This window comes from Clarias gariepinus, chromosome 20, assembly GCF_024256425.1.
Source record: "Clarias gariepinus isolate MV-2021 ecotype Netherlands chromosome 20, CGAR_prim_01v2, whole genome shotgun sequence".
Taxonomy (NCBI): domain Eukaryota; kingdom Metazoa; phylum Chordata; class Actinopteri; order Siluriformes; family Clariidae; genus Clarias; species Clarias gariepinus.
In genome coordinates, this window is record NC_071119.1 from 14277300 (window position 1) to 14292288 (window position 14989).

The 14989-nt window shown below is 39.0% G+C and overlaps 1 protein-coding gene across 4 annotated transcripts in view; it reads right to left on the reverse strand.

The window, feature by feature from the left end:
• Positions 1-14989, reverse strand: part of LOC128508598 (collagen alpha-1(XIX) chain-like) — a 249937-nt gene that overhangs the window by 80718 nt on the left and 154230 nt on the right. For all 4 annotated transcript variants that reach the window (XM_053479992.1, XM_053479990.1, XM_053479991.1 and 1 more), the window contains exons 39-41: positions 14478-14531; positions 14331-14384; positions 13001-13054 (exon numbers count right to left, since the gene is read on the reverse strand). In XM_053479992.1, coding sequence (XP_053335967.1) covers positions 13001-13054; positions 14331-14384; positions 14478-14531 — 162 coding nt within the window. The remainder of the gene's footprint in view (positions 1-13000; positions 13055-14330; positions 14385-14477; positions 14532-14989) is intronic.

The window sequence follows — 14989 nt, forward strand, 5'->3', positions numbered from 1 at the left end:
CAGGGGGCTCAGAACACAACCCTGGGGGGCTCCAGTGCTGAGAGTGAGGGAGGCTGAGACATGTCCGCCCATCCTTACTGCCTGTGGTCTGCCAGTTAGGAAGTTGGAGATCCACTGACACATAGATAAGCTGAGTCCCAGGTGCTCCAGCTTGGTGGTAAGTGTGGAGGGAATTATGGTAATAAATGCAGAACTGTAGTCGATGAAGAGCATTTTCACATAATTCCCCCTCCGAGTGTCCAGGTGAGTGAGAGATGTATGGAGGAGATGAGAGATTGCATCGTCCGTGGAACGGTTTGGACGATAAGCGAACTGTAGTGGGTCGAGTGTGTCTGGTAGTGAAGAGATGATGAAGTCTTTGACCAGGCGTTCAAAGCACTTCATCACTACTGAAGTGAGGGCTACAGGGCGATAATCATTGAGGGAAGCAGGATGAGGTTTCTTTGGGACAGGAACAATAATGGACTCTTTGAAGCATGTGGGGATCACCGACTAAGATAAAGAGATGTTGAATATCTCAGTGAACACAGGTGCTAGCTGGTCAGCGCAGGCTCTGAGAATACAGCCTGAGATGCCGTCTGGTCCTGCTGCTTTCCTGGTGTTTACTCTCTTGAAGGCTCTCCTCACGTCATGCTCGGTGATGATGAACGCGCTTCCGGTGCTGGCAGTGACTTCCTGTCTGCAGCCGTTAGCACCGCTAGCATTAGCATCGCTAGCGTCCTTAGCTGCAGCCTCGAAGCGAGCATAGAAAGTGTTCAGCTCATCTGCCAGAGACACGTCTGCGTTTAACATACCGGATGTTGGTGCTTTATAATCCGTTATTGTCCTTAGTCCCTGCCACAGGCTCCTAGAGTCACTCTGTTGGAGTTGTGACTCTAGTTTCCTCCCGTAGCGCTGCTTCGCCTCTTTCACCGCCTTCCGGACGCTGTATGACGCAGCCTTGTACGGTTCCATGTCCCCCGACGCGAGTCCCGTGTTGTAGGCAGCGGTGCGAGATCTCAGAGCGTCGCGGATGGTTTTATCCACCCACGGCTTCTGGTTGGGAAACGTTTTAATAGTCTTTTTTTCTACGGTATCGTCCGCTAATTTCCCGATGAATCCCACAACCGCTTCCGTAAACACGCTGACGTCACCATCGGAGCTGTTTCTGAACATGTCCCAGTCTGCGTCATCGAGTGCGTCCTGTAACGCGGCCACCGATTGGTCCGTCCAGCGCGCGACCTCCCTCTGAACCGGAACTTCCTGTTTCAGCCTTTGTTTGTATTTTGGCATGAGGAAGATGGCGGCGTGGTCGGATTTACCAAACGGTGGACAAGATTGTGCCTTGTAGCCGTCCTTGACCGTTGTATAGCAGTGGTCCAGTGTCCTTTCGCCCCTGGTGGGGCAAGTAATGTGCTGATAAAAGTTCGGCGCTGCACGTTTGAGGTTGGCACTATTAAAGTCCCCCGCCACAATAAGCGCAGCGTCCCGGTGTTGTGTTTGGTGCTGTGTGAGTGCCTCATGCAGCTCGCATAAGGCAGTGTCCGTGTCCGCTTGTGGTGGAATATAAACGGCGCTGATTATGACCGATGTAAACTCCCGAGGAAGGTAAAAAGGACGACACATGATGGACAGTAGTTCCAGGTTTGGTGTGCAGGAGTGTGTAAGAGGAACAACGCTCGCGCTGTTGCACCAGCTGCTGTTCACCATTAAACACACGCCGCCTCCCCTTGACTTCCCCGAGTCCCGCGTCCTGTCCATGCGGTGAACCGAGAAGAACTCGGCCGGCTGGATGGCGTGGTCCGGCACCGCTGGGTTCAGCCATGTCTCGGTGAAGCAGAGGAGATTGCAGTCCCGAATGTCTCTCTGGAACTTTATCCTGGCCCTGAGGTCATCGAGCTTGTTTTCCAGTGACTGGACGTTGGCGAGCAGGATGCTAGGCAGAGGTGTGCGGTGTGCACGGGCTCTCAGCCTGTTCCTGACGCCGGCTCGTTTTCCTCGGGGCCGCCGCTTCGCGTCGCGTCCTTTGTTTTCCCTCAGGATCTCACTCGGCCAGCTCGGATCCGGAGTTAAAAACGTTGAATTGTGAGTACATTGTATACCAATAGAAACAAGAGTGTCTCTATCATAACTAATGTACCCCATGGTGGTAATTTTGCCGGTTTTAAAACGCTGTAAACTAACTTAAAGAACAAAAACAAAGAAAAGGTGGTCGGAGCAGTCGTGACGGCAGCCGACCTCACCGGCGCCATCTTTGCTTTATTTTAATTTAATTTTTTTTTCAATAATCGCGCATACAGTAACTTATTATTTTTTTTAAATACAAACTTGTACATACGTGCTGCTCACATTTTATAACCATTTATAAGTAATATAAAAATACAAAAATGTCAGGGAATGTTAAAAATCTCCAAGGTCCCAAACCAACCTCAGACCCAAGAGGGTTTAAGCTTCCCTCTTTAAACAATGAGAAAGTTTAAACAATGCTCTGTCATCTATGGTCCCTCGGATATACAGTGAAACTTTGGACTGCGAGTAACTTGGTCTGCGAGTGTTTTGCAAGACAAGCAAAATTTTAAAATTAATTTTAACTTGATAAATGAGCAAGATCTTGACATACAAGTTGTACTCACACAGAGTGTCACAGGATCACAGCTAAGCCAATGTTTCTTTTCTCTCTCTCGCGCAGTGGGATTGTGGTTAATCATCTTTCATGCTCAGTCTCAGTGCACATGTGTCACTCATATAGTCAACATTCGTGTGCTGTTTACTATAACATTGTGATCACATGTGTGTGCGGGTGCGCATGAAGCTTTTTAAAATTTTCTGCCAAAGTGTAGTGCTGTCCTTTAGTAACTGTACTGCAACAACGCCCGTCTTAAAAAAGTTTAAAAGGTTGTAGCAGTGCTGGAAATAAATCTGTTTAACAACAACGCAAGGTCACATTTCCACAAAATACTCAAAATGAGGCAAAAGCTAGTGTCATTACAGTGGTGCCTTGTTAAAGTCATGCAAAAAGAAGAAGATTCCAGTACCCAGACAGAGACGCTGTCAGAGAGGAGTGATTCCATTAGTGTGTGTGCAAAAGCCCTCTACATACATAGTAGCACTCCTCCTCCTGCTTTTTCTCTCGTCTAACATCACTTAATTGTTTTCAAAGGTAAAGGGCAGGTTAAATTTTTTTATTTTTACCTTATATTTTGCATGAATTATTATTATATAAACATTTTTGTGTTGTTGAACAAATCATCAGAGTTAACTGTATTTAACTGTAAGTAAAAGAAACACAGATGTCCCATTTGCTTAGAAATTTATACTGGTTAAATTCTCTGTGCCTGTGAGATTTTCATGGAGAGGGAAGGGGAACTGTAGTGAGTGGCCCAAATTGAACCCCCTAGACTTATGCACTCACTGCCTGGAACCAAAGGTAGTATACAGACTTTATATATCTTTGGAACCATATGGTCTAGAAGGCTAGAACCTTAAGCATTTTGATATCAGCATCATGCATAGTGTTCTTGTGGTTGAATGATTTATCCTACCTAACCCAACAAACATACATCTAGTAAACGCTTTTGTCTAGAAGACTTTTCACCTACTGTACGTATGTGCAAACTTCAGTGGCTTAAAAATGTTGATTTGCGTGGAATAGCTTTTTATATGGCTGCTTTTCAATCCTTTGCAATGTAAAACTCACTTCACTATAGACAGTGACATTGGTGTTCCTGCAGCTTATATACATTTGATCCTGTGTTGATTTCACAAAAAACTAAACAAAGCCAACATTTTGCTCCAAATTCCCTGGAATTTTTCAGTCATTCTGCACCCAAAAAAGACCAGCTTCGTGAAATTAATAAAGAACATATATTTACAGGACATCCATGTTCATGTTTAATGTATATAAGCATTTCACTGCAACTGTTTCTTTCTTTGCTTAAGTAAATGAGGAACAAGCAGGTTTTAGGTTATCTTATTCCCCATAGACAATTGTTTACCTTACAAATGTCCGTTCAGAAATATTTTACAAATAGACATTGTCCTTAATTTATTGATTTCTCCAAAGCTTTTGATAGTGCTTGGTATGAGGTGTCATACTTCATTCTTTTTACACTATGCGGTTTAGAGAGCCGCATCACAAAATGTAATAATATTTATAAAAGCCTGTACAACGAAACAATTTTGAACTAGTAGACTGTATAGAAAGAGTTCCGAAATACATTGCATTTTTCTAGAAGGCTCCTGAGTTTATGCACTGCTGGAAGTAATGCAGCTGTGCTAGATGATTTCGAAAGGTTTACATTTGCGATTTGAATAAAACTTGTAACGCTTGGATTTATTAAAATCACTAGTTACTTTGCTACGGGGTCGAGAATCAAAATATGGGCTTGTAAACAACACTTCCGGTATTGTGCAACCGAGGCGGGACAATATAAGATGTGACCCAAAAACAATTCCTAAACCAAACCAAAGTGTATTTTACAAAACAAACCAATAAATAAACAAAAAGCGCGCACCACAAACCAATATATACAAAATATATACAAATATAAACAGTGTGTGTTTCGTATGCGGGTGTGTGAGTGTGTGTATAATAGTCCAGAGTCAATGATATTGCAGTGTGTGAAATGGCCCGACACGGAGAGATGAAGACAGCGCGCTGCATGTGGAATAGAAACAGAGAGATTGTTGTTTGCCGTGGATTACTTTCCCTTGGACTACCTATAATACCCATCTCATTCCGTTTCCTCGAGCTCCCGGGTTTACCATTATATACCAGCGAGACAGAGCCATCTCTCCCGTGCATCATTTCACACACTGCAATATCATTGACTCTGGACTATCATACACATACACACACACACACACGCATACACTCCACACCTTCGTTTATATTTGTATATATTTTGTATATATTGGTTTGTGGTGCACCCTGTTTGTAAAGCACCCTAGCAGTCATGATATCTACAACATTTCTCCTTGTGTTTAAGTACACTCCTCTGCTCAGCCCACCTCCTCAGTCTCACCCTCTTCTGCTTTTCTTCATGCTCGACCATCCATATGCGTGGAGTTTCCAGCCTTTGGCAACGCGTCAGAGACAGCTGATGTGTTCAACTTCATTGAGCAAGCCGAGAATTATCTGGAGATCAGACCACTGACCAGCCCAGAGCTGATGGGATGCCTCGGCACGGTTCTACGAGGACCTGCTCTGAGTTGGTGGAAGGCGGAGAAAGGCAAGCTGAAGGATTGGAAGTCTTTTAAACAGGCATTCATGGCGGCGATTTTACCTGAGGACTACCTCACGGAAGTTGAAGTCAACTTAAGGGCTCGGGTACAGCAGCCGGGACAACGCCAGAGGGACTTCGCCTAGGACTACTGGGCCCTCTGTCTAAAGTGGAAGCCGGATATCTCCGAGGAAGAACTAGTGGGGCGAATCCTGCAGAACATCAACCCAAAAGTGGCCGGATGTCTAGGAGGAACTGTGAACACTGTGGAACAGTCGGTGAAGAGCGGATCCAGGGTAGAGAAAGACTGCGAGGACTGTTTAAATCTGGGTCCAGATACCATTTTCCAAAAGCCCCCGTCACTAAAAAGGGGTCATGAACCATGTCTAGCCATCATGAACACGAAAGCTTCCGTCGACCTACCCAGCGACCTGAGTGAGATAGTTCAAGCCCAACAGGAGGACCCTACTATCTTAAAGCTGCTTTCTACGGACCATCCAAGAAGCACACTAGATCCGAGGGTCTCCTTCGAGTATCATCAAGGGGCATTATATCGCTGGGTACCAGTAAAACGCTGAGAGAAGTTCCAGCTGGTGGTTCCTCAGGAGTTAATTAAAACCTTTCTCCATTTCTACCACGACAATCCCAGGGGAGGACACCAGGGGCAACTAAAAACCCTGCTGAGGTTGCTAGATGTGGCATGGTGGCTGACGGTGCGAAAGGACCTCTGGCACTACATGAGAACATGCAGCGTTTGTCAACGACACAGAACAGACAACCCTAAACCTAGCAGACCACTAGCAAGGCTCACCAATATACCGTCAACACCCACTCATACAAACTACTCATCACTGAACAGACATAGATTCATCACGGAGGAAGTGAAACACAGAGTACCCTGTTTGTTTGTTTTGTATAATACACATTGGTCTGGTTTAGTAATTGTTTTTGTGTCGCGTCTTATATTGTCCCGCCTCGGTTGTGCAATACCGGAAGTGCTGTTTACAAGCCCATATTTTGATTCTCGACCCCGTAGCATAGTAACTAGAGATTTTAATAAATCCAAGCGTTACAAACTGGTGTTCATTATCATCATCTTTCATTTTTATCATTTGACCTTGCTGCTGTTAGGAGAAAGAAGTAGGTTACATCCTTTAAAAAACTTCTATTTGGGCGGTGACTGAGAGAATGGCAGTATAGTACATCGCCTCCTCCGACGATTTAACTAGCAGAGCCCCTAAACCTGGAGGGCAAATAAAAACTTTAGGTTAAACAGTTTGTAATAGCGGGATAACAATGAAAACAAGAGAAAGAAGCAAAAAAATTAACACAGACGCCTTGGAAATTGAAGGTAGACAGCAAGGAGGCGCGAGTACAACACATGCGCTGGCACACGATGCTAATCGTGCCAACACGGATAGTGCGCAGATCAATCTGGAACGAATTCTGGAAGAGATTAAAAACTTTCAAACAGAGAACAACCATCAACGGATCAAAGGATCGGTCACGCGGAAGAAGGTATTGAAGAAATTTAAACGTGAGTGCAAAATATGGAAGAGACAATGGAAAAAATTATAAAGATACAGGCCGTTGTTGAAAAGTAAACAGATTGATCAAGAAGGCAGATCAAGAAGAGACAATATAAGAATATACAACGTACCCGAGAACATAGAAAAAAAACTCCATGAGTGACTACATTTAACAGCTGCTGCGAGACACTTTGGATTTCCCTCTGGATACAGAACTGCATGTGGAGAGAGCCCACATGCATCAAACCTGCATCAAAACCTGAGAAGAACGTGAGACCAAGATCGATCGTAGTGAAATTCCTCAGGTACAAAATGAAAGAAAAAGTGATCTGGAAGGCAACGGCAAAAAAGATATCTTTGTGGGTCAACAAAGAATTTATTTTGATCATGACTATCCCCCTGCGTTTCTTCAAAAACACAAAGAATATTCGGAGGTGAAAAAAGCACTGAAAAACAGGAACATTCGATTTCAAACTCCATACCCGGCAAGACTACGCGTGTTTTATAACGACGAGACCCACATCTATTCCACCCCTAAACATGTATATCTGGATATGGTGGAAAGAGGGTTCCACGTGGAAAAAAACACCGCTGACTGAATCACCAATGGAACAACTGGACCATATGACCTTGGAGACTGCGACACAGCAAAAGACAAGAGCTAAAAAGACCCCGAGTTTGACAGACGTAAGAGATCGTTTACAAGCATATAGAAGATAACTGGAGTCTACCTAATGTTACGCTATCTACAACTAGAAAATGCTGAAGTTCGTTTACTAGTTTGAGCTGTAAACTGCCAGTTATATATTGATCTGACTTCTCTCTTTGTGTTTTTTTTTCTTTTCTTTTCTATAACAACACACTACGTTAGACATGTGAGTTATGCTTTTACCTATCTCATGTAAAGATGATGTACTGGGGGGCCCACGGTGAAAGAAAAGGCTTCCCCTCCATGGTAAATTTCACCACTAGCTTGTTTCAGGGTTTGTGTGTGACCCCTTTTTTGGAAATTCAGTATGTTTGTCAGAGTCTTAGAGTTTTTGTTACCTGTTTTTATATCGTTCTCCAGGGACTGTGTCTTTCCTATCTTTTTGATTTTGGTGTTTAATTAAATGGACAAATTCAATAACAAAGTAAAAGTAATTTCCTTCAATGTGTATGGTCACTCAACCCTATTAAACGGGAAAAAATCTTAAGTAAAATGAAAAGAGGAAATGCTTATATGGTATATCTACAAGAGACACATCTAAATAACACTGAGCATGAAAAATTGAAAAGAATGGGAATTATTTAGATTTATTACTCAACATACCATACAGGGCATAGGAGAGGTGTTATTATCTTGATCTCTCATACAGTAATCTTTGAAAAAAAAGAATGAATAAGCTGATAAAGAAAGGCGTTTCATTTTTGTCCATGGAATATTAAATGGAACATATGTCACCTTATTTAATATTTACGCCCCACCTGGTAGTAATTTAAATTTTTTTCAGAAGATTTTTCAAATGATGGCTTCTGAAACACAGGGTATATTGATTTGTGGAGGTGATTTAAACATACACCTACAACCTGAAGTAGGTTGTTCTCTACAAACAAGAAAGCAATAACCCCTAAACCCATACACTGAAAAATTAATACATTGTTGAATGATATTGGTGTAATTGATATATGGAGAGACCTATATCCGGATACTTAGGACTATACACATTTCTCTTCTTCACATAATGTCTTTACCAGGATTGATTATTATCTTATTTTCAATAGAGATAGGACTAGAGTAAAAAGCTGTGACATTGGAACAATAGATATCAGTGATCAGGCCCAATTTAGCTAAAAGTAAAACTAGAAATTTAATTTGAACCTTTTTAATGACGCTTCATTTAAAATATATATTGAAAATGAGAATTACTCTTATTTAAAAAAAAATGATAATGTAGAGGTCACACCCCCAATATTATGGGATGCTGCTAAAGCAGTATTAAGAGGCAAAATTATAGCATTTGCCTCATATAAAAAGAAAATTCGACAACAGGAGTTAAACAAATCACAGCATCAATTAAAGCTGTTAGAAAAAGATAACAAGAACAGGCAAAATCCAAAAATATTAGAACAAAAAAAAAAAAAAAAAAAAGAGAGAAACAAAATTAATATGCTGTATACTCAGGAGACAGAGAAAAAAATTATCTATTCTAGACAAAAATATTATCAAAGTACTGTCATGGAAATTAAGAAAGCAACAAACTAATTAAACAATATACAAAATCAAGGATCCTATTACCAATACAATACAAAATAAACAAGAGAATATTCAAAAGTTGTTTGAAACTTTTTATAAAAAATTATATTCTAAAATGTCTGATGATAGAAATCAGGAGATTGATTGTTTCCTAGACAAATTGGACTTACCGACCCTTACTAATGAGCAGAATAAATTACTGATAGCAAAAATAACGACAAGTGAAGTGAAAGGGGCCATTACTAAATTAAATTCTAATAAATGCCCAGGGCCTGATGGATTCACTGGGGAGTGGTATAGAGCATTCCAAAAGAAAATAGTACCTATCTTGGTCCGCTCTTTCAATTGAGTCTTAAAGAATGCAGCAACCCCGCCGTCTTGGAAAGAGGCTGTTATATCCATTATACCAAAAAAAGGAAAAGATAAGCTACAATGTGGATCGTATAGACCTTTGTTTGTATTAAATGTTGATTATAGATTGTTTACAGCGATTATGGCCAGAAGAATGGAAAAATTCATGCCCGACCTAATAAACCAAGACCAGTCAGACTTTCACCGCCAAACGCAAGATAATATTAGACACATATTGCATGTTATGAATCATATTAGTAAAAACAAATTAAAAGCAATGATTTTAAGCTTAGATGCGGAAAAAGCTTTTGACTCAGTTAGTTGGACATATCTCTAAAAGGTTCTACACAAATTTGGTTTTCATGAAACTATAATTAGAAGTATACAGGCACTTTATGACAGACCGACTGCAAAAATAAGACTTAATGGATATTTATCAAAGCCATTTACATTGGAGAGAGGAACCAGACAAGGGTCTCCTCAGCTATTTGCACTCTATTTGGAACCCCTAGTACAAAGCATTAGACAGCATAAAACAATCCAGGGTATTAATATAAAAGGAGCGGAACATAAAATTGCCTGTTATGCAGATGACTGATTTCTCATGGAGACCCAATCAAATCTTTACCTCAACTCATAAGACAATTTCAGAACTCGGGGCCTCTCTCTGGATATAAATTAAATATTGAGAAAACAGAAGTAATCTCATATAACTATACTCCTCCCGCAAATATCAAAGACGCATTTACATTAAAATGGCGTAAAAAATCTTTTAAATATTTGGGTATTCAAATGACAAAAGATATAGAAAAAATACAAGAAAAGAATTTTCATTCATTTACACTACAAATTAGAGAATTTAATCCCTTTTCTTAGTTTTAGCTCGAGGATTTAAGCAATTAAAATGAACATAATACCAAAATTCTTATACTTGTTTCAATGTTTGCCTGTAGAAATAACCGAAAAACAATTCACAGAATGGAATAAAATGTTTTTTCTAATCATTTGGCAAGGAAAAAAAGAGTGCGATCTAAAACTTTACTATTGCCCAAGGATAAAGGAGGATGGGCCCTTCCCTTACTAAATTATTATTTATATAGCAGATTATTATATAGCAGCACCACAGACTGTGGTGAACTGGTGCAACGCACATTATCATGCTCCTTGGAAAGATATATTTTAAAGAATATCCCTATAGAAGCCATACTAACAAATAGCAAATTACGACAATATATAGAAATTACAGAAGCCCCATGGCCATGGAAACTCACTTTAAATATCTGGGCAACAGTGATAAAGGAATATAATTTGCTGGAATATAGAACAGCTTTGAAATGGATTGCTCATGATTCTGAATTCACCCCAAACAGGCTGGATAACAGATTTAAAGTGTGGGAAAGAAAGGGAATTACTTGTTTTTGCACCATTATTGAAAAAGGTGAACTTCTAAGCTTTTAACTATCAAAGGAAAAGTTTTTTTCCAAAAAATCAGGACTTCTACAGACACCTCCAGGTTAGAAATTACTATGATCGAGAAAAAAAAAAAAAAAAAAAAAAAAACTAAAGATAATCCAATGATCCAATGATAGACCTGATTGAGAGGGCATGCACATCAGATATTAGATCTAATATTGTCTCTCAAATATACAAGAGTTTGGGTAATATGAAAAAACACTAATTTATATCAAGGAGAAGTGGAGAACAGAATGTGGAATAGACTTTACTGATAAAGAGTGGTCAAATATATGGAAATTTCAATGGAAATCAGCAAGCTCACTAAGTTGGAAAAAATACTGATGGAAAAACATTATTAGATATTTTAAAACACCTGTACAAATGGCCAAATACAGTAATATTTCTCCAAAATGTTGGCGAAATTGTGGATGTAATGAAGCAAACCATTACCATATATTTTAGGAATGCACACATATTTAAAAATACTGGAAGGAAATAAAAGAGGCTCTTGAACATATATTTAGAAAAAACATACTTCTGGAAAGTAAATTGCTGTATTCTGGCTGTATATGTCCAGATATAAGTACTTGATAAGTGTGCTTCTAGCAGCCAGCAAGAAAGCAATCACATGTACAGTAAATGGTTAAATCAAGAGAAACCAACTTTAGATAAGTGGATAGATGTGACTATAGCGATTTATAGAATGGAAAAGATCACTTTTTTGGTCAATTAAAAGAAAAATGCATTCCTGGAGAAATGGATGAAATTGGTTAAATACAGAATAGGAAGAAGACATGTAACTTGAAATATGTTTACATAAAAATAAAATAGTAAAAAAAAAAAGACTTCTATTTGGTTATGAATTCTCCTCAGTGTGGGAAACCCAATTTGAAGGTGATATCAGAGAGCTTACATTTGCCCTAAATCAGAGATTGAGAGAAAGAGCAAATAAAGACTAGTTATGCTCAGTCCGTTCAAATAATGATCCAAAAATTAGATCGAGATTTAGCATCTCATGTCATGTTCACTGCTGTTGTTGTTGTGAGCCGGTGGAGGATAAGTGTAATTTTCTGCATAATACTTAATTATATTAAAACCTATGCGCAGAATATTTGGAAGGTAGACTCTTTGGGATTGTGGTTTAAACTAGCTATGTATATTTATAAGGTCATGAAAAGAAATGTGGTCAAATGACCAAAATTCCTAAAAAAGACACGAATCATTCTATGATTGTCTATGACTCCCGGCAAGAGGTTGCCACAGTGGAATACTCAGTCCGCACTACAACATTTTAAAGATAATGGAAAATAATTATTAAAGAAAATGAATTATAATGGGAAAAAGCTATGAGCGTGGGGAGGAGTCAGATAGTGAGGTGTATGACATAATGGTACAAGATATGAGAAATGTAATTATAATGGGTGAATTTCCTGGAAGAAATTGGTTTATAATGGGTTAATATTACCAAGGCTGGAGAAAAAATTGTACAGGGGATGAGACAAGTTGAGCTGTCCTCCCCTTGCGAACTGTATAAAAAAAGCATGTATTTCACAGTAAAGTCAGTCTGCTCTTGGTAGTGTTTGGACTTCCAAACTAGGCATTGCTAAGCTGGCTCATCTGGGTTCTTATTGCTGCAATAAAATCCTGTCTTACTTCATCCAGCTCTGCATGGAGTCTGAAACCTTCTTTAAATCTCTTTGTAAGTTGTTAAATAAATGTTTGATATTTGAAACTAAAGGCAACATCAACAGGTGGAAGAATTATCTTCCACACAAGACATACTAACAAACACCTGTGAACAAAATGTGATGCAGAAGATTGCGACACATCAATGTTAAAATATTCCACAACACAAAGTCATATGGTGTGGTAGTATCCATGCCAACATTTGAGATTTTTTGCTAAAAATTTTAATTTCTATAATGTATGTTTAAAGAAAGGCCACTAAATAAATTCTGTTTCTTACTCTTAGTGAGTTAGTGACCCTGTATATGAAGAATTTGGGAAATTTCAAGGCAGGGTTGTTGGCCTTGAGCTCTTTGCCTGACCCCATGCATGGCAGGCTGTGGTTAACTGGGCAGTATAATTGTTTTTTTGAAATACTTTCTCTTTATACATGGCCTCTTTTTTTCTGACCAATTTGTTTATGATCATATTATTTTAGCATGAAAAAACAAATAACTGATGGTTTGTGGCTTTCATTAAGATTTTAGATTGACCCTGCCTACCTGTTCCCCCTTGGGTCCTGCCGAGCCTGAAATTCCAGGTCTGCCAATGGGACCCTAAACAGAAACAGATATTTGTTAAAGTAATGTCTCATTAAGCTAGATTCTCTATTATATAATATCTCAGGAAAAAAAAACAAGCCAACATATATGAAAACAATTGATGGTTAACAGTATCTATACCTGTACAGCAGTGGCCAAGAGTTTTAAGAATGACACAAATATTAATTTTACAATGTCTGATGCTTTTGTGATCTTAGATATTTGCAGCAGATGTTAATATGGTATTAATAAAGTATAATTGCAAACAACATGTAAACTGATGGCAGCCCAGACTGATGACAGTTTGGAGGTGGTCAGAATTTGTGGGTTTTTGTTTGTCTGTCCACCTCTTAAGGATTACCCACAAATTCTTAGTGGGAGGTCTGGGGAGTTTCCTGGCTAAGAACCCCAAATTATAATGTTTTGCTACTAATTATCACTTTGCCTTATAGCAAAAGTGCTATATAGGCAAGGTTAGACCAGAATGCAGCAGCAAGAATCTTTACTAGAAACAGAAGATATAACCACATTACTACTATCTTATTCAGACTGAATTGGCTCCCAGTGACATTTCGCATTGATTTTAATATACTATCACTGACGTATAAAACATTAAATGTTCTCACGCTGCAGTATCTAAGTGAACTGCTAGTGTCTTACAATCCGCCACGCCTACTTTGATCAAATGATGCAGGCTGCTTGTCAGTACCATGCATTATGAAAACTACAGCGGGGCAGAGCTTTTTCTTACAAAGCCTCAAAGTTATGGAGTATAGAGGGAAGAAAATAGACAACTGGGTTAAGCCAACTCTAGTCGATCTTGTGGGTTTTTTTTTTTTTTTCTGGGGTATAATACTGCTGTGGTGACAAAGACTTAAAGATAACGGAGCTTATAACACAGGATCACTGTGCGCGCAAATTACTTCTGATATGCCACGCACCGTGAACCGTGTAACAAGCTCACCCATGTTACCGCTAGCGCCATAATGAATGAACATTGTATCGCAGCGATTTGTGATGCAAATTAAATATTGATGATAATAAAGACAGATGTTTTAATAGTTTTTATTTTAGTCTCGTCCTTTTTCGTCAACGATATTGCATGCTGATTTCAACACTATTACTGTTTACTGATATTTGTGAAGTCTCGTCATCGTCTTGTCTTGGTCTCAGGAAAAAATGTCGACAACTAATATTTTTCGTCATTATTTTTCCTTGACAAAATTAACTCTCGTCAGAACTGTTAAGAGAAATGTCATCTTTGATAAAAAATTGTCATGGAGATACGTACAGGAGGGCCACTTGGACCTGTTGCACCTGGAAATCCTGGCACACCAGGAGGACCCTGGGTATAATTATGACATCATTAATGAAGTAAATTGATTACATTATTCACAAAAGCATTTTTCCAGTAGCTTAAAACATCTTTTAAACTCACCTCATCACCTTTGTCCCCAACTGGGCCAGGAAATCCCCTTTCTCCCTTCACGCCCTGCAAGTTGTACAAACTAATTAATGGTAACTGGTATGGTGTTTTCATATACTCCATATCTTAACCTCACACATTATAATATGTCTTATGTATGATTTAAAAATATTGACTTAGACGTAGCATAAAGCATGATTAGTGTCATATAACTGCGTTCCAAATTATTGCACAAATGATATATTTCTCTGATTTTCATAATTAGTAAATGCAAATGACAGTCAGTATAATTTTCTAGTCATCAACTATTAAAGTATAATTTGAATTGTATTGAACACAACTTCTTATGATAACAATATATATTTTTTAAAATATGAAAACGCACTGTTCCAAATTATTATGCACAACAGAGTTAAAACATTTTATAGGTTGTAAAGAACTGAAAATAAGCTTTTGTTGAATTTGCATATTTACTGTAATGAAAAACTATTTCAATCAAAAACATCCTTACAAGGCATGTTACA